At 44.4% G+C, this 18,287-nt stretch overlaps 1 protein-coding gene across 3 annotated transcripts; it reads left to right on the top strand.

Annotated features, from left to right (window-relative positions):
* The first annotated feature begins 1,563 nt into the window (after window positions 1–1,563).
* On the top strand, window positions 1,564–18,218 carry LOC147194940 (vasoactive intestinal polypeptide receptor-like). Of its 3 annotated transcripts, XM_086129109.1 has the most exons (13): window positions 1,564–1,738; window positions 3,270–3,363; window positions 5,326–5,439; window positions 10,289–10,398; window positions 10,468–10,565; window positions 11,775–11,904; window positions 12,794–12,947; window positions 13,793–13,853; window positions 14,287–14,353; window positions 14,423–14,514; window positions 14,855–14,984; window positions 15,409–15,450; window positions 15,571–18,218. In XM_086129109.1, exons 1-13 carry the CDS (start codon window positions 1,679–1,681, stop codon window positions 15,760–15,762), a joined length of 1,344 nt encoding a protein of 447 aa, XP_085985235.1. In that variant the 5' UTR covers window positions 1,564–1,678; the 3' UTR covers window positions 15,763–18,218. The 3 variants fall into 3 exon arrangements, with proteins under 3 accessions (XP_085985235.1, XP_085985233.1, XP_085985234.1); XM_086129107.1 differs by having other exon boundaries at window positions 15,409–18,218; XM_086129108.1 differs by having other exon boundaries at window positions 14,287–14,514.
* The last annotated feature ends 69 nt before the right edge of the window (window positions 18,219–18,287 follow it).

Raw genomic sequence — 18,287 nt, 5'->3', positions numbered from 1 at the left:
TGTGGCTGGTTCTCCCCACTGTGAGTTCAGGAACCATTTATGTGCAGGAACGCGCTTGTCACGCCGAGCTGCATCACCGCAGTGATGAATGAGTGAAAGATTGCCGACTTCCCTCTTTTACTCTTTTGCTTTCTGTGTACCGACTGCCAGTGTGTGATGTCTTTGCAAACACGGCGACGGAGGCCAAATTTTCTCATTCCCGTATCCCCTTTTCGTCCGTTGCTTATTTCTCTTTTTGTTCCTCAAAGCGTGAAAGTTCATTAGTGAAAAAAGAAATATCTGCACGTTTGGATACCCAGCAATTTTTCTATCGGTCTTCCAACGAATGACGATCATGACAGCGCCTCTTTTCACACGTGCATACTTGACCTTGCGTTTAAGTATGTTTTCATGATCCAAACCCATTTGACAATGATAACGATGGCAATGATGTTGCCCAGCAATTAAATATTAGTCACGGCGCCTCAACTGAAGTCCTTGGACTTGTCTGGGCCAAGTGAGGTTCGGTCGTGCACATGGGGTGAAAGATGACACAAAGACCTTTAATCTTTTAAAAATAGCTAATTATTAACATGTATCTTTTAACCTTCACATTTCAAGGGGTACGTACCGTGTCAGAAAACCAAGAGTCTGATGAACAGACGTTGACCCTGGCGAGTGGAGCGCTGCAAACAAATTCCTCCAACTTGCCCAGAACAACAGCGCATATGATTTCCAATCCCATTAGGATTCTGACATTCATCAAAGCATTTATAAGCCGTGGTGAGTCATCCACTGTGCGTAAAAGCGGGCGAGTGAAAACCACACGTCAAAGCACATGCGTTCAACACAACTCAGCGAGTCTATGGTTGGAAATAAGTGACAAAAATGTTCACCCCTGACGAGCTTGGCCATTTGTATGTCATGACTTCCAAACAACAACAAGAGCAATTTCTAAATTCTGTAGAAACGCCTAATAGAAGGGATGCAGTGAAGCTGTACCGCCAACTGCAACTAGAATCTAATTTTGGAACGGCTCCTGTATGGGATCTCATTCAAGTGGTCATAGTGTTGCAATCAATTTATGGAGCTCATGTGTACCGACTACATACAACTCTTGAATAAAGTACATTTGCGTTGCCCTTGAAAATCACTGAGCGTTATCTTATCTACTGTACAGCTTTGTATGCATTAGGCTCAGCAGTGTACGTGGGAACCAAATTTAACAGTTTATCTACGTCCGGTCTTGGAAGTGCGATGCTCATATAAAGTAGCAGTCAGGCACAATGTTTGCTCTGTAGGTGTACCTAATGTTGTGGCCGCTGAAAGTGCAATCGTGACCCACGCGCTTCCCTCAGCGGCCGTATATTATCCCGTAACACAAACAGCGGATTCAAAGAATACATTTAAAAGCAACAAACGATGGAGGAAGTGAAATGGAAGGTGTGCGGAAGGTGTGCCCTGCCGCCCAGAGGGCGACTTCCATTGGTTACTTGTCACTTGGGCGCACTTAGTGGGAGGAGAAGCGCTTTGTCGAAACGCACTCGTGCATTCGCGCTGCTCTCCGTGCGCAAGAACGCACAAGTCAGCCAGGAGGAATCATCCTAATCCAGTCCTACCGTATATATATTTTTGACCAAACATATATTCTTTTTTATTTTTTATTTTTTTGGGCTGAGCGATACTCATCTTAAGGGATATGTTTGCGGAACTTTCGAGGAGCTTTTTCATCCTTGTGGTCTGTACGCTGCCGCAGCCCGTGAGTACAACTAAACACACCACTGACCTCCTTTCGGGAACGCTCACCGCGTCCGCCAAATAACGTTCGTCTATATGGAACTTTGCAGCTGTGATCTGCGCACACGAAGCAGGCGATTAGTGAACAGTTTGTTTTGGATGCATTGCGCGCCATTGTGACCTCAGGAGAAGAGTGACGGAGAAAAAGGAACAGCGCAGTCATCCACCCCGACAATGTTTTGTTTTAATAACTTCTTGATATTTTTTTTTAACCCGAACAAAAGAAACAATATCCCCCTGATGGTGTTTTTCTAAACTTTTTTGACCTGAGGGATTCCGTTGTTTTGCTCCATCATTTGTAACATGCACATGGACTCAGTCGGCCTCTGTGATGGGCATCGACAACCCCAAACAGTCTAATGGTCTGTCGCTGACACTCATGTGTTTTTATGCCCGGTTCGGATCAGGGATGTAATGGCCCGCTCAACACGACACCATGGCAACAGCCTCCTTTTCGTCTGTCTCCTCACTTAGTGGTTTCCAGCATCCTTAGCTACATCGGTCTCCTGTGGAGAAGCATGTATGACTTATGCGCGGATTCAACATCCAAAGCCCAAACATAGCGCTTTGCTTTGAACGTAGGCAGGACTGTACACAAGTCCAAGAAATCATTCGATTTATTTGTCAACAGCGCAATGACCATAATTATCTTTCCGTGTATTTATTGGAGGAAAAAAACAAAACAAAACCCCCGAATATTGTGACCTCCCCGTAAACTCTCTTCAAATAATGACCTCCGCTCAAAAAGACACTCAACTAATTCCATATTGTGTTATTGAATCAGTAAAAGCGTTATACTTCAAATCGGTCTCTTGATGAACATTATGAAATGCACTTGTGCAAATGAAGCCTCCCAGTAAATCACATATCCTTAATTGATGCCTGGTACTCTGTCGAGACGATACGGTTGTCATGTTTGTATAGTCTGAAGGACAGGACAGTTTCACTGTTGCCAATAAGACGAAACACAATTCAACAACAATGTAGAGTTGAATTTCATTGTATTTTTCCCCCCGAATATATAATAATAATTATTAATATTAATGCCTCGGTCTGCCCCTTATTGTCTCTCAATGGTCATTAAAAACAGCATCCACACAGTATTGTAAGTACATTCATAGAAAAATGTACACTACACACCATATGTCAGGATGGTTTCATGGAGGGCCATGCTGACAAATAAAAAGTGCGCGGTCATTTCTGCCCGCAAAGGGAATTCTAGAAAATCAACCCCCAAGCTATTCCGAGTACACTGACCTGATAGATTTCCCAATTGGACTCGGATTGCTATAAGGAGTGCCGCGTATCAAAGTATGGTGTTACTGTCAGTGACTAACAAATGAGGATGACGAAATTCACAGCTGCTTCGCGACTGGATCATTTTTGGGAAACAATCAATGAGATATGAAAAGCACTCAAGACAGAATTTTCATCTCCTCCCCTGCACTTGAGGTATCGCGCCGAGAACGATGTGCCGTCTGTTTACTTTGCAGGTGTTTCCCATGCAGAATCAGATGTGCGACGTGATGACGGAGCTCGACAATGAGAAAGAGTTGTGCCAGGCTCAAATTGAGAACAAAACTTCGGGTATGTCGCCTGATGGAACGCCGACCTTTATGATGTTCTTGCCCCATTCTTATTTGCTAATACACACAGAATGTCAGGATGGAAGTGACAAAACAGGCTCAAAAGACAACAAACGTTGTTCAAACCTCCCCTGGCATTGTATCTTGCATGGTTGCACACGCTTTTGCTCCTGCTGCCAGACCCTCATCATGTGGGCTTAGCTCAAATCCCTAAATAAACAAACTCCGTTTATCACAGTTTTTATGTTAATGAAGTGTCCCTTAAAGAAACAAAATGGCGCGATGGTACTTCCAAACAATTGTGTTTGCTTATAATAAAGAGAAAACAGTATAGAAATACCTGGATCGCCGATTCCTCGACCAGCCCAGATCGCTTGCTGCTCCATAAGCAAAAGTCTGTGGAGCGGATTTAACAAATTGAAGTTGTTAAGATTAGAAATGAGCTCATCAGCGGCACAGCCATGTTTACTCGAAATGTACATTTTGGAGACAAAGTGAAGGAAACCTGACTTGGATGTTTTAATACCATTCGGAGGACCCTTCTCACAAGACATTTATGGACATATCACCTTCTTGAATGCGCGTCCTTCTGTTCCATTGGTTGAGTATTTTTTGCACAACTTCTCTGACAGGGAACTGAACAACAAAATTGATAATTCGTTGAACCGTGCATTTTTCTGCCTTTCTGTGACTCCTCCAGTCCGTCTGTTGCGACGGTCGATGGCTGTGATTGGCTTGCAATCAGTTTGGGGTGTACCTCGCCTCTCAGCCGTGTCAGCTGGGACCGGCTCCAGCTCGCCCTCGACCTTAATGAGGACAAGCAAAATAGAAATTGATAGATGGATGGATGGGCACTATTCACGGTTCCAGTGAGCAGCATACTGAATTGTTTCTTCGTGGACTTCTCCACCAATGCTAAACTGGCTTCAGAGCCAGTTCACGATCTGCTGGAAACCGGAAGAAGTGACTCAACTAACAGCTTGGTACCATTTTCATTCTGGGGAAGAAACTCGAAACACCGTCGTGACTCAAAACAGCTCAAACTCCAAATGTAATCTTGCTCACTAAATTAGCCCATTAAAAAAAATAATAATAAAATCATCAAAACCTGTACAGGAGGGTATACGTTGAATTCTCTTTTGAGATGTGACGAGAATAATTATGATAGCATTTTAAAATAAAATTAAATAAAAGAAAGAACGTTCCTTCACCGTCCCAGAGGTGCAGCGCCATCTGTTGGATAAGATGTGTCACTGCAGCACTTGTCCCCAATGCGCACAGACTGTACCATGAAACACATTTGTCAATCTAACTAATGGAGGGACACAGGGATGGACTAACCGGTCAGTGATCAAAGCACGACCTCTCACCTGAATGCTGTTGATAGGCGTACATATTTTATTTTTTAATAACAACTGAATCCCTACCGACAACATAGTCGAATAGCCGTTGGCATATCAACTACGCTTGTCATCTCGGTTTATGCTCCCCAAAACATGCCAGCCATTCATTTTCTCAACGTCCTGAACCTGTTCATGGTAGCGTTGATTCATTTGTTGTTTCATCTGCAGCTCATTTTTCCTTTTCTTGATTCCCTCAAGCGTTCACGCCACTATATCACCAGAGCAACACCGCTCACGTCACCCAGGCGAACGCTAAACATTTCACCGATAAAATAATGAGCAGATGTAAGTTGATGGGCTGTGACCCACTTCTGTATCCTGAGATCAAATGCTCCGTGGAACGTCCCGGCCAACTGATGAATTCAAATCAGAGTGTGTAACAAAGGACGGGGGGGGGCTTTTGCATTAGTCATGGTGGCAGCTTAGTGTTTACTCCTGTGATGAATCTGACATTGGGGCTGCCATGGGAACACTAATTCTGATGCTGAACAACTTTGACGGTACTAACGTTTCCATATCTCACAAAGGATTTTTACTTTGATTGTGTGCGTGTCAACCAGGCTGCAGCGGGATGTGGGACAAGATCACCTGCTGGCCAAATGCTGACGTTGGGGAGGTGGTCACCATCCCGTGCCCCAAATATCTCTTCTACTTCTCCAGGGAGATTCCAACACGTAAGATTCGCATGCAGGCTACGTAATATTACCCTTGAAGGCAAGGTCCAGTCAAAAATGTTTTTTTTTTTTTTTTACAATTTCTTCAATGAATCGATCTCTACGATGATTCAGTGGGATAGTCCCGCACCGTTGTCATATTTATGAATGAAATACGATGACATCCACCACACAGGTCCGCGGAGCGCCAAATCTGTCTGTCTGCACCGAAATCAAATACACCAAAATCACCGTAAACCACCCGTGCCAACATTTAGACCTGCTTTTCGGTCGTCTAAAAATTGTGTCTACTTTTTTCCACCAAATTGGCACGCATGTTGGAGTAGTGTAATGGAAAACGCCCTTGGTCTTTCAGAGCGCCTCGCGATGCGTAGTGTGGTCTACTAAATTCACAAACGCCAAACTTACACTTTCCCTGACATGAAAATGAATATGCGACCATTTTTTACTCCGCGTACAGTCTACTTTTTGCGACCGAATTGTCAGATGCATCGGGGGCTCGGCAGCTTCGTCCGCCGGAACACCCAATGAGGCACCAAACACGGAAGACTACACTTGCACCGGCACAAAAAATGAAGTTGCGGCAAGCGAAGATAGGGCCCTTAGTGTTACAAATCATCAAGCCATAAAAAGTCGTATACTGTATTGGACTTCAGCATAAAGCGTGCAAGTTGATGGAGATGCAATTTGCAGTATTTATTAGAGGTCAGCAATCTGCATCTCATTTTTCTGCACTCATAACCTTCCTTTTATAGGTGTTTCGAATGTTTACCATAGTTGACCTCATCACATCAAACGGCATAGGATGTCAGATGATAACAAGTATATTTTATCTTTCTGCTTGCTGAAATACCCCGCCCAATAGAGCACAGCATTAAATCACCCGGTATGATGGCACCAAGTCAAAAAGAGAAAAAAAAATGTCTCAACTCAATTATGTACATCACCCTGTCTCATGAGAGACACGCTGTGTGTTTATTTATCCATTTGCGCTACTGTAATCCAAGCTTCAGCCTCATGGGGACACGGCTAATTATGTGGAAGTGACACCGCAGAGATTTCAATGCTTTGTAGAGCAGCGCGTTTGAGATTAGTCTCACTGAGGTTTGCATGTATTGCAATTTGTCGTGAAGCATCGTGCCGACTTTCTTCCATGCAATTATGCTCAAATTATGCTTTTCATCCGCACGGGAGTGTAGTTCATTACCCTTGAGAAATTAGCCTGTTCGAAACATGAAGCCGTACAGCTTTAATTTGGTGTTTTAAAAGGCCTTGTTGGTTGTTTTTATGATGCATTTATGAAAAGTCTTTCCGTAATTATGGCTCGAACATCAATGATCCAAGAATGATTGCATCTTTGTGTAGCTATTTGATGACATATGAATTCATTTCAAATGGCTCATTCCCATAACCATAGATGGACTTGGTTTCACCCTTTATCTTGTAGAGAATGATATCTGATGACTCGGATTTAGATGTTGAGGGTGTTTCTCTTTCGACAGTCATCAGAAAAAAAGAATCAGAATAATGAAAAAGTTCAACATAATATTAGAGTGCACCCCCGGATAATCGCGGAAGATAGAGACCCACTAAGAGTGAAAATTCTCTTAGAATTGACGCACATTAGAAATGCATTGAAAAACGCATTGAAGAAAGCGTTCAAACGTTCTGCTGTTCTGCATTTCAAATGTCCGCTCGTGAAACGCCCATTTCGATTAAATAAGGAGCAATATTTTTCGGAAAACCAAGAGTACAAACTCCAGGCATGTCAAGTTGAAGTTTTGATCTAAATGGTGACCCGAGCAGAGACTGTCCAGTTGGGGAGGGAGTCCTTGGATCCCGCAGCGCATCACGCGCTGCTTATGACGAGGGACGTGCAGGTAAGCCACGCCCACTGAGGATTTATCACCAGCAAGTGAAAAGTTGGTTGCCTCAAAGAGGAGTTTCCCAGGTCGCGAGAGGGACCTGAGAATGAAGGGAGCTCGGGGGAAAATGGGAAAAAAAAGAAGAATCCCGAGTTTGGAAGTGAGAGAAATATTTTAGGCATATGTCAAAAGAGCAGAGACCGGCATGAGACAAGGGGGGCCTGAAAAGAGAGGAGGGGCCGGCCAAGGGAAGTCAACTCACTTCTGCTTAAATCAACAAATCATTGCAGGTCTCTGCTGGAGGAACTTGCTGTGCTCAGGTTATTTTGGGAGGACTTGGATATTCAATACATTCTGTGGCAGCTGGGTGACAACCTCGTGCATTTTATTCAACACACCCGAATGCATCCAGTTGAATTTTCCCAAATGTCAGTTGCACTTGGACAAAGCTCGCTGTTATTGACACTTTCCGCGAGTCAGCCCTCTAATTAGAGCAAGCATTACACAACACGGCACCGTTGACATTTTGGGGTCGATTCATAAATGTAGCGAAGATAGGAAGGATACCATTCTTCGTTGTTACAGTCGAATCTCGTTTCAATGTAGCGCGTTCACGTTTCAAAGTCCCAATTTCACGTCATTCAGTTTCCATTTGCCGATTTTGCTTACAACGAACACCTTTATAACTTCGTTATAACGACCGGGTTTTTCCCACAAAATAGTGAAAAAGCTTTCGTTGGAAGGAACCGTGAGAAGTCCCGCCGCGACCTTGCTCATGAACAAAATGTACAGCGCGGGATTCCCCTCCGATGATTAGCAACATGGCTGATCGACGCGTACGTTGTTGCACTTCCGGAGGCACAGCGCACGTCATCTCAGAACATGTCTGGTGAATAGAAGCACAGCTCGCTGTTTGTAAAGGCTGAAATTGTCTCTCTTAATTCGAAAGGAAGCTCAGCCGAGACGACGTAAATTGACGACAGTTGGCTTCGTCGGCGGCACTGGCAGTTGCCTATGCCGGATAACATTTGTTGACCGAATGAATGTAAGATAAGATAAGATAACCTTTATTTGTCCCATATTGGGAAAATTTGCAATGTATTCAGAGATGAAGTCGGAACGCTCCCCTTGTTTGTTTCCTGTCTTATAAAATCACTTTTTTCATCATGTGTATACGTAATTGACATGTTTACACTGTATTACATGTTCATGTTTTTTTCGCCTATAAATGTTCATACTGTATTATACATCGTCGTTGGTGGCCACTAAAATGGAACTCTCTTTTGAAAAGATTGCACTTCACCGTCAACAACCTCAAGATTGTTTTGTGCGGCATTAGAAATGAGCTGCAGCTAATCATTCGGATGCCTATGAAACCTTCCTGCATGAGAGGTGAGGTTATTTAAAAAAAAGAAAAAAGAAATGAAATCAAAACGATACTGGGTGATTAACTCGTTTGAGCTCGCCTAGTTGTCGTATATGGCACAGACTTGGGGGATGATGAAAGCATTCTTCTGGCAGACCCTCAAACATGCCAAATCCAGCGGGTGCACGAGCTAGAACAGCAGGGGCTTATCATCTCCTTTGTGTCCTGTCATGTTGTTTGAGTGAGCTAAAGCTCCCTCTTCTCAGGTATTTGGGAGTCCAACATATTCTAATGCCAACAATTTCGAAGAATTGGATCGTTGGTCAATTCCCATCTTGGCCTGCCTTTGATGAAGGCTGCGGCGCGATAAGATTAGGAAATAACTGGAATGTAAAGTTGCAATCAGTACATGGATTCTTTGAAGACAGGGGGGGGGGGGCGTTTTTTTTTCTTTTTAACATGCTGCATATGTTTAAGACACAGCAAACAACACAAATGTCATTGTTTGCTTATTATCCCCGTTTGAAGAATAAGATATACCTCATTTGTATTTGATGTAGAGGTACGAGAAAGCGATATTTTGGGGCTTTTGTGAAGATGGCTCAATCCTTAAAATGTGCACATCAAGCTAAATGTAATATGGCAAAGGCCCCATCACAAACTTTACATAGCGGTCAAAGGAGAGAAAAAAAAACAAACAAAAAAAAGCAAATAAGGAAATGTTGCATTGAATGCTGCTGTTTTGTGCTTGGTGCCATTTCATCACCCCGGAAGGTGACTCCAAGCGCTGTGCTTACCGTCTAGGCCTTTTTACAAGGAAGGTCTTGTGGCAACATGTGAGCGATTGTGGGCTTAAACCTGGATCAGTCACACTACAAGGCAGGAAATGACCGCGTCCAGTCACTGTGTACAAACACAAGGCCGAAGTCGGCAACTTGGGGATGTCATCAGTGCCATGAATGACTCAATTGCACATCTCGTTTAAAAAAAAAAAAAAAACGACAAAATCATCGGCCAGCGGCCCCAAATACATGTCCTGCTTGTTTTATTTTCAGCTTTCTTCCACCACTAGTTCAATTCCAAGTTCACGTCGAGGAACTACTGTACATATTCCCCGCATGGGACTAAGAAAGGACTTATTTCTCGATTCTGGGATCTTGGCTAGCATGCTTTCTGAGCTTTGGTTTCCTGTCTGAAGACCATCGGTGTATTCTGAGCTCTGTCGTCTTTAGTGCCGTACCTCAGTGAGCTCTTCCTCAGATCCTACGGCAACGGGCCGACTCTTCTCTGTCAGATGTGCGTGAACCTTTGCCTTGTACCCTCGCGGGCTGGGCAGAGTAAAAATACCTCATTGCCCGACTGACTTCCTGGGCTTTTCTTCAAGTCGGAGTAATTAAGAGACCGATAGAGGCAAATGCATGTGGGAACTGGCCTGGTATCTCTGAGCCGCCGGGACTGCTGATCCCCTCCAGTCATACTTCCCATTTCCTTTTAGCATTTGGAGGCATTCCAGTGAGAATCCATCCCCGCGCCACATAATTAAGTGTGAGCGAATGCAACGGTTGCTTTTCTTGGGACTCGCGCAGCTGCAACTCCTGTCTGTCATTCTGCTCATTAGGTAACCTGTCCAAGACCTGCACGGAAGACGGCTGGACTCCGATGAGCAGTGACTCCTATGTAATTGATTGCGGCTATAATCCCAACAGCACGGTGGATGATGATGATACGGTCGGTACGGCAACCCGAGCTGGCGTCATCCCACATTATTGGCGACTCACTATATGCGTCTTCTTGCAGGGAGACTTCTTTGACGCCGTCAAAGTTGGTTACACCATCGGTCACAGTGTGTCGCTTAGTTCGCTCACCGTCGCCATCATCATACTGTGCCTCTTCCGGTAAGGCGATTTATCGAGACGCTTCTAAATGTCCCGTGCTGGCGACCCAGCGCCTTTCTTCCCTTCCCACCATTGGATGTGATAAAGCCCACCTCATTTCACATCTTACTTCCATGAAGTTTTACGGTGTTTTTCACGTCGGGTGACTTACACCCAAATGCTGTTGCAACCTTTGACAAACAAAGAACTGCGCTGAAAGCACCTATAAAGTCCAACCACTTAGCGAGGGAGCCGGCGTTGTTCACAGCATGTTTCCCCTTGACCTTCTGTTTGCACACAGAGAGTATGCATGTGCACGAATAAATGACACAAGCCCGAATCGTTAGAGTAAATGGTGAGGGGGGTGTGGCCACTAATAAACACATCATTCTTCTCAGCCGTGTGTGTACGGCTGTGCAGGGTTGGACAGCAAGGCTTGTGTTTACGTCTCACTGTTCTAAAATGCCAATGGTTTGGACTATGGAGGACAAATACAGGATGTGTTTTCTGTTAATATTGGGCAGCTGGATAATGTTGTGCGGGATTGCACCCGACCGTCAGCGAGGACTCGCGCAACGGCTTATACACTTCACCCCCACCGTCCCACTGACCAATTTGACATTCTGGGAACTGGTGCAATACATTGGGCATGATACATTTTAATTGATTATTCCCAGGGATATGCTTTATCTTTGGAGTCCTGAGATGTATATTGCATGAGGAATGAAGTTTTCGAGATACAAGCCGTCATTCGTCATTCGTTTTTTTTTGGTAATGTTTTGACTTTTAGCGCCACCTTGAGATACAAGAGCTGTATGGTTGCAGTGAACTATGCTTACTGCACAACGAGCAGCAGTTCGGCACCCGCACAGCTTGGTCCTAAAATTCTCTAGCATAATGCCGATGCTAACACATAACGGGAAATTCCATAGACTAAAAATATGCATATTTGTGGCAGTGTTTTAACACTTTAAGCAATGGATGTTTGAACGGAAACGGGGGAGTAATACAGATATCACACTACTCACAGGCATGTATTCTTTATCCTCAGTGATGACCAACCAATAATGCTGAGGAGTTGTGACATCATTTCACATGAAAAAAAAAAATGCTTGCATGTTTGGAAACACACACCCACACACACACACACACACACACACACACACACACACACACACACACACACACACACCAACCCAAAGTGTACATCGACGTTGTGTTGTGTTCCAGGAAGCTTCACTGCACAAGGAACTACATCCACATGCATCTCTTTGTGTCATTCATTCTGAAAGCCGTCGCAGTCTTCATCAAGGACGTCGTTCTGTATGACGTTGGCGAGACGGACAGTTGCCATTCATCTGTGAGTAAAATATCGAGGCACTATTTAAAGTCTGACTCAATTGACCCGACCCTGAGAGTAGTTCCGCTTTGTCGTTGACTGCATTTCTCGGACTCGATTATTCCCTCGCATGAAAGCGTTGTCTAGAAGTTTGCTTAACCTGACACTGGGTGTAGCAATGTTTGTCAAATCCTCTCCACTCCTCAGTGTTCCCCATTCATTTGTCCAGCAGGATGTTGTGAGAGTTCCTGTTTGCTGAACTTTACGCTTGAACTTTTGTCAATAAATCACATTCGCTTCTGCTCCGTTTTTTTTTTTTTTTTCACTTCATGCGGCGCTCCGATTAGAAAGACAAACCATGCCAGAGCACGGTCGGAATAAGCGGTTGAAGCTACTGGTTTTTGAACTGTTTAATGTCGGGAGGCGACTATTTAATCTTTATGCACCGGATAAAGTTACCGGCGTCAGATGTGCGTGTCTCGGATCTTGCCCCGGTAGAATCCATTGCTTGATTACCTGAGTTGATTAGAACTGTTGGCTATAAATCACCTTTGCAAGCCTTAATGTCAGAGCTGAGATATTTCCTCCTCCGATTTTCCCACTTCAAACACAGCTGCTCCATGTCTCGGCCATTTGTGAACATTCCAAGTGGAATGAACAACATTTTAGAGATCAATTTACAGTTTACAATTCAGCCTGTCAAAACACCCTGAAAAAAATCACAGGAAAAAAAAGTTCTGACAGTGAGCAAATTCTGAATTAAAAGTTGCTTTTAAAACAACAGCAATTCAAATAATGCGCCGTCTGTGTCGCGCCACTCACTGGCCACAACACTAAGTGCGCTTGCTCAATGTAATGAGATCCAACAGAAGAGCTTGACCAAAAATGACCAACTCTGGATGGTTTTCAGGTGGGCTGCAAGGCAGTGATTGTCTTCTTCCAATACGCGATCATGGCCAGTTACTTCTGGCTGCTGGTGGAAGGCCTGTATCTCCACGCTCTCCTCGCTGTCTCCTTCTTCTCGGAGAGGAAATACTTCTGGTGGTACATCCTGATTGGCTGGGGTATGTCAACGTACGCCGATGTCTCGCATTTCGGAGGTCACTCAATGCCTGCGTCAACGCTTTTCGGGCAAGGTGCACACCGAATGCTTGTTTGAGGTAAAACAACCACCGCCGTGCGTTCAGCGAATGATGCGGCGGCGACGCTCGAGGATAATAACCGTGCCTTCATTTGCATATGGATCAGCATTACTTTAGTTTGGTCCGCAGCAGGCAGCTGCGGTTGAAAACAGCCCACTTGAGTCACCCCATCTAGCCGTGGCAGACATAACAATCATGAATAGCCATCAAAGCAATCGAGCCCTCTGCGTGCATTCGTAATGTCGGCAATAGGGAACCCTGAATGGGAAAAGGATGAAAGATTGCGGGTTTAAATATGGCCGCGGGTCTTTCTCTCTGGAATTTTCATATGAGCTCGGGTGTGTTAATAGGAGAATCTTAATTGCTAATTGGTGTTTATGTGAGTGGGAATGCTGGGTTGTTTGTGTCTCGGGATTGGCTGGCACCCTTCTCCAATGTGGCCCAAGTCGGTTTGCCTTGACTCGTCACCCGAGACCCCGAATAGAGTAAGCAGGAGCAACCGGAGAGCCGCCTTTTCCTTTTTATCCAAATATTTTCTTTGCCAGCCATTTTCACTCCACCACCGAAATAGCTCATAAATATACTCATAAATATGCCAGAATTGTAGTGTGTGCAAAGAGGAATCGTGCTGAGACGATCCAAAACGCAGTATTTCATTCCGTCTCATTCACAACCTCCGCCAAAAAGGTCATTGCTGTATTTTGGTTCTTTCGATACATTTGTCCATGGGACAAATCTAATGATCTATTCATATTTGTCGTTTGCAGTGGCTCCAACCATCTTTATCTCAGCATGGGTGATTACAAAGGCTTATTTAAATGATCTTGGGTGAGAATAACCGTGGTCTTTTTTTTCCATTCTCTTTGTCACAGTCTGTTGGGGAAAGCATTAGCACCCTCAGAGTCTCTCATCTGGACAAAAATTATGGCATTTTTACCGTGTATTTTACAGAGCAATCCATTGTGTTTTTGTTGTCGTTGTTGCCATGCTCAATTAGCATCTACCGTTCGTAAAAACGAGATACATGGAAATATATATCTTTATATTTTTTGCATGCTCTTTAAATGACGAATGTTGATTGCCCGCCTTTGACGTAAGTGCCCCCAGCACCTGCGGACTCGCGTCTTCCTGCCAAACTATTAGCGGTATTTTGTGTTTGATTGGCTGTAAACTGTTAGCATGCATATAAAGATCACTCACACTGCTGATGTTATCAGGATTAGCAACATTCAGTTCCTGACGATGTTGTCTTTTCTGCCAGATGCTGGGAAATAATAGATGACCAACCTTGGTGGATCATCAAAACGCCCATTCTCGTCACCATTCTTGTGAGTGACATTTACCGCACAGCTCTAGAGAATGGCGTTGTATTTAGTTGTCTGCTCCTTTCTTGGCAGGTCAACTTTTTCCTCTTCATCTGTATCATTCGGATTTTACGGCAGAAGATGAATTGTCCCGACATCGGCAGAAAGGAATCCAATCAGTACTCGTAGGTTTTGAGGGCATGTGAAATATCTTCATGCACAACGCCATTTCTTTCATTCGAAATTAGTTTGACCAAGACGTAAACACGTTATCAAGTCATACTGTATAGTTTTCCAGAATCGATGCAGTTTTCAATTTTCATGTTAATTGAAAATTGATATATACACCCCCCCCACCCCCTCCCCCTCCCACTAACAACAACACCTTACTTTTTGAGTGAAGCTCTCCTGAAAGAAAAGGTGTGTTGACGTTATGTAGTTTGCTGCTTCGTGACCACTGTTTTCCCAGCTCAATAAAGCGCCTCTTCATCTGAACCCTTGGTCGTCCCCCCCCAACCCCCCCAGGAGACTGGCTAAATCCACACTGCTCTTGATACCTCTCTTTGGGATCAACTACATCATCTTCGCCGTCATCCCGGACAATATTCACCCACAGCTGAGGATGGTGTTTGATCTTATCCTGGGGTCCTTTCAGGTAAAGATTCCTACGAGCTACAACACACGAGATGAAGCGCGACCCGTCGAGACGATGACCGGTCTCTCGGCTGATGACAAAAGAAATGGCAAAACAAACTAAATATCTGGTCGGTTACTCAAACAAAGAATGCAGCAGAAGACAGTGTTTCATTTTGTAAGATTTAAAGGGAACCCAAAAAAATGCAGATTTAGGCATTAGTAAATTGATGATGAGAGCAAAAGACATGATGGAGCGCTGAGGATGGAAACAATCAGTGATGAATGGGGGCTTTAAAAAAAGAATGTTATCCCCTGGGAAATTTTCCCAGAGATCCAACTTTCTGTTATCTGAGCCTCAAATTGGTCCTCGTCCCAAAGACATTATTCATTCTAAAAAATGCGTGTGCTGTCGGAATGCTGGCAACATATTCTCTCTCCGTCAGGGTTTCGTCGTTGCTGTCTTGTACTGTTTCCTTAATGGAGAGGTAAGCAAAGACCAAAATAGCTGCCTAAAATGTTTACCGGCCTATTACATCACTGGCTCTCCACTTTGCGAGCGCCATCTCTCCACCGTGTTTTCTCTACCTCCCCGGCCTCCCCTGCAGGTGCAGGCGGAGATTAAGCGTAAGTGGCGCAGATGGATGTTACAGCGCTTCCTGGGCGCAGACACAAAGTACCAGCAGCCCTCCATAGGCAGCAACGGCAACAACTTTAGCACCCAGATCACCATGCTAACCAAATGCAGCCCCACCGCGCGGCGAGCGTCCGCTTGTCAGGAGCACTTCTCCGCCATCTGACAAGCAAAGGCAACCACTCGGCTCCGCGCGTACCGAACGGGATGACATACGTACGCGGTCCAATGAGATGCGGGTGTCCCTTCAGGTCCGGAGGACCTTTCAGTTTGGTGTCATTCCTTCAACTCGCTGTGAAAGTGCGTAACTTGTGTCTTACAAAGTCATGTGCACCCATAATGGAAGACGGATAGTACAAGTACAAGTCATAGTACTGTATAAAGATATTTTGAGAGAATTGTGCGTTGATATTGAATCATAAGTGGATGGGGAGCAAGATGAACCTTAAGTCCTAAAAAAAAGGATGTGTACTTAAGACCACTTGGGCTAAGGTGTGCATGCACTTTAACCTTACAGCCCATGTTGTTTTGTTTATTGAGAAAATCCAACGTACTGGATTTTCATATCCATCCCAAGGCTTTTTTTTTTTATGGGACTTTATTGCTGGATGACATTCCTCAGCATAGAGACCGATAAAGCTTGCGCATCTCGGATTACTAAAGCTTTTACGTATTTCGCAAAAGCTTACGTATAAAGGGCTTCCATTATGGGTCCATGACATGTTGCGCTCTCAGTTACAGTATTTTGTGGTCACACTGATTGATGTCTGTTATTTTCACCAAGTGGTTCGGTCCAGAAGTATTTGGACAGCCTTTATATACGCCTCTAGGAGGCAGCCTCCTGAGTGCTTCTCACATCCGCTCACGGTTCTGAGATTGGGGGTTTTCGCCGGGTACTCTTGGCATCCACCCGCATTCCAAAATCGTGCATGTTAGGTTCATTGAAGACTCAAAATCGTCCATTGGTGGGAATCTGAATGAACGTCGTTTCTCTGTGGCCTGCTATTGGCCAGTGACCAGTCTGGTGGCGTGTCCTCGCCCAATGTCAGACGGGAAAGGCTCAAGCTGACTCATGGCCAGGGTTCTAAATCACTAGCCAAAGCTATACTGCTGTACTGCAATCTTAGGCTTGGAGCAGGGGGGAGCACCAAGCTCGTCAGACAGACTGTTCATATAAATATGTCATGCATCCTCCTCTGCACAGTACGTTGTCATTGTAAGTGTTGCGCTGAGGCGACTTTTCAATTAGTTTAACAAAGTTAAGGCACACTTGTGATCGGCGCGTATGTGTGTGCGGTTGTTCTTCGTCGAGCTCTGCTTCTTCCGGTCGGCAGACGTGACGCCGTCACGGGGAACCAGAAATTTAAAATGCAAACAATTGCGGGAGAATTGGAATGTTAATCCAAGCGATTCTCAATGACTCGATGACTGACACAATTGCCTCATGCATCACTGGCTATAATGGGTTTTTTTAGAAAAAAAATGAATGAATTTGGAACCCTGCTCATGACCCCAATGAGCACGGAAAGTTGATCGAAATGCACGGATAGATGGATAGACTGTTGCCGCATAACCCCCACATGGGCTTGCCGTATAAAACAACCTACCGTCGACTTTCAATTTCAAGATGTTTCACAAAAATAAAGCTTTTATTCATGATTTAGTGATTACAATTCAAGATACTGAGAGTCACTCAGTGAGTGTATGTGACAACGGACTTGTTTTCGCATTTCGCAGGTCTATTTTGCAGCCTTCTCGGAAAATTTGCTGTGGCTTTTTTTTTTTAAATTGGTTTTCCCGCATCTATTTTGAGACACGATGTGCAGCGCAATCTCTTTTGTCGCCTTATTTACGATCTGACAATTTTGCATGCCGTATTTACCCACCAAAAAGTGTTGAAAGCGAGCTGCAACTACTTGTGAGGTTTTTGCCTGTTAAGTCACCCTGTTCTTTGGTGCTGTCAATTTCATAAGAACTGCTATTGGATTCATAAAAATTAACTATTGGATAAATGCTGTCAATGTCGAGGTAAAAAAAAACAAACCAAAGCACAGGGACTGAGTCAAAGTATCACTTCACATCCCCAGGTCAGCGTTTCCCCTGTTTGGATAATCTGATGAATTTGGTTGAGTCTATCAGCAAAATATCAGTGTATTAGCAGTTTGGTTGTGGCCGTCGGGGTCAACGTAATTAAAGAGTATGAGGACGCCTCTGCAGCTGCTTCTTGGCTCTGGGCTTGTTTGATAAGATCTAAAGAGCACATTTAATGCCACATCCTGCTCCGTTTACGTAAACTCACTGAAAGTACCTCAGACTAAACGTCTCTCTCGCTCGCACGCGCACACACACACACACTGTGCACTGAGGCTACTTGTAAATAAGGGGAAAGTGTCCGTTTATGGCTCGTTTTATCGCGACGACTTCTATGCTCAGGTGTCAACTGGAAATCGATGTTTACTTTTAAGGCTACATATTGTTCACTCCTGGTGTTTGCATGATGTCAACAGTGAGTGTGTCGTCTACGGGGTGCCCTGTAAATATTGTGTCAAAACTGCTTCCTGTATACTATTTGGAAATTAGTCGACAAAATGCCTGTGCAAGATGAATAAAACTTCAACCGTTTGCACTTTGGATCTGTTTTTTAAGCTAATCGCTGAACGGGATGCAAACACTCTTTTGTTTTAATTCCGT

Source organism: Hippocampus guttulatus, chromosome 14 (assembly GCF_054856545.1).
Source record: "Hippocampus guttulatus isolate MCC_2025c chromosome 14, RoL_Hgut_1.0, whole genome shotgun sequence".
NCBI lineage: Eukaryota > Metazoa > Chordata > Actinopteri > Syngnathiformes > Syngnathidae > Hippocampus > Hippocampus guttulatus.
Note: the sequence above shows the minus strand (reverse complement) of the source record. Positions and strands in the feature narration are given on the sequence as shown.

Excerpts from the sequence above, each read along its gene's own strand:
- LOC147194940 (XM_086129107.1), top strand. The coding sequence starts at position 1,679 with ATGTTTGCGGAACTTTCGAGGAGCTTTTTCATCCTTGTGGTCTGTACG. Across the intron at positions 10,566-11,774 it reads ATCATACTGTGCCTCTTCCG|GAAGCTTCACTGCACAAGGA; the intron begins GTAAGGCGATTT and ends GTTGTGTTCCAG. Across the intron at positions 14,515-14,854 it reads AAGGAATCCAATCAGTACTC|GAGACTGGCTAAATCCACAC; the intron begins GTAGGTTTTGAG and ends CAACCCCCCCAG.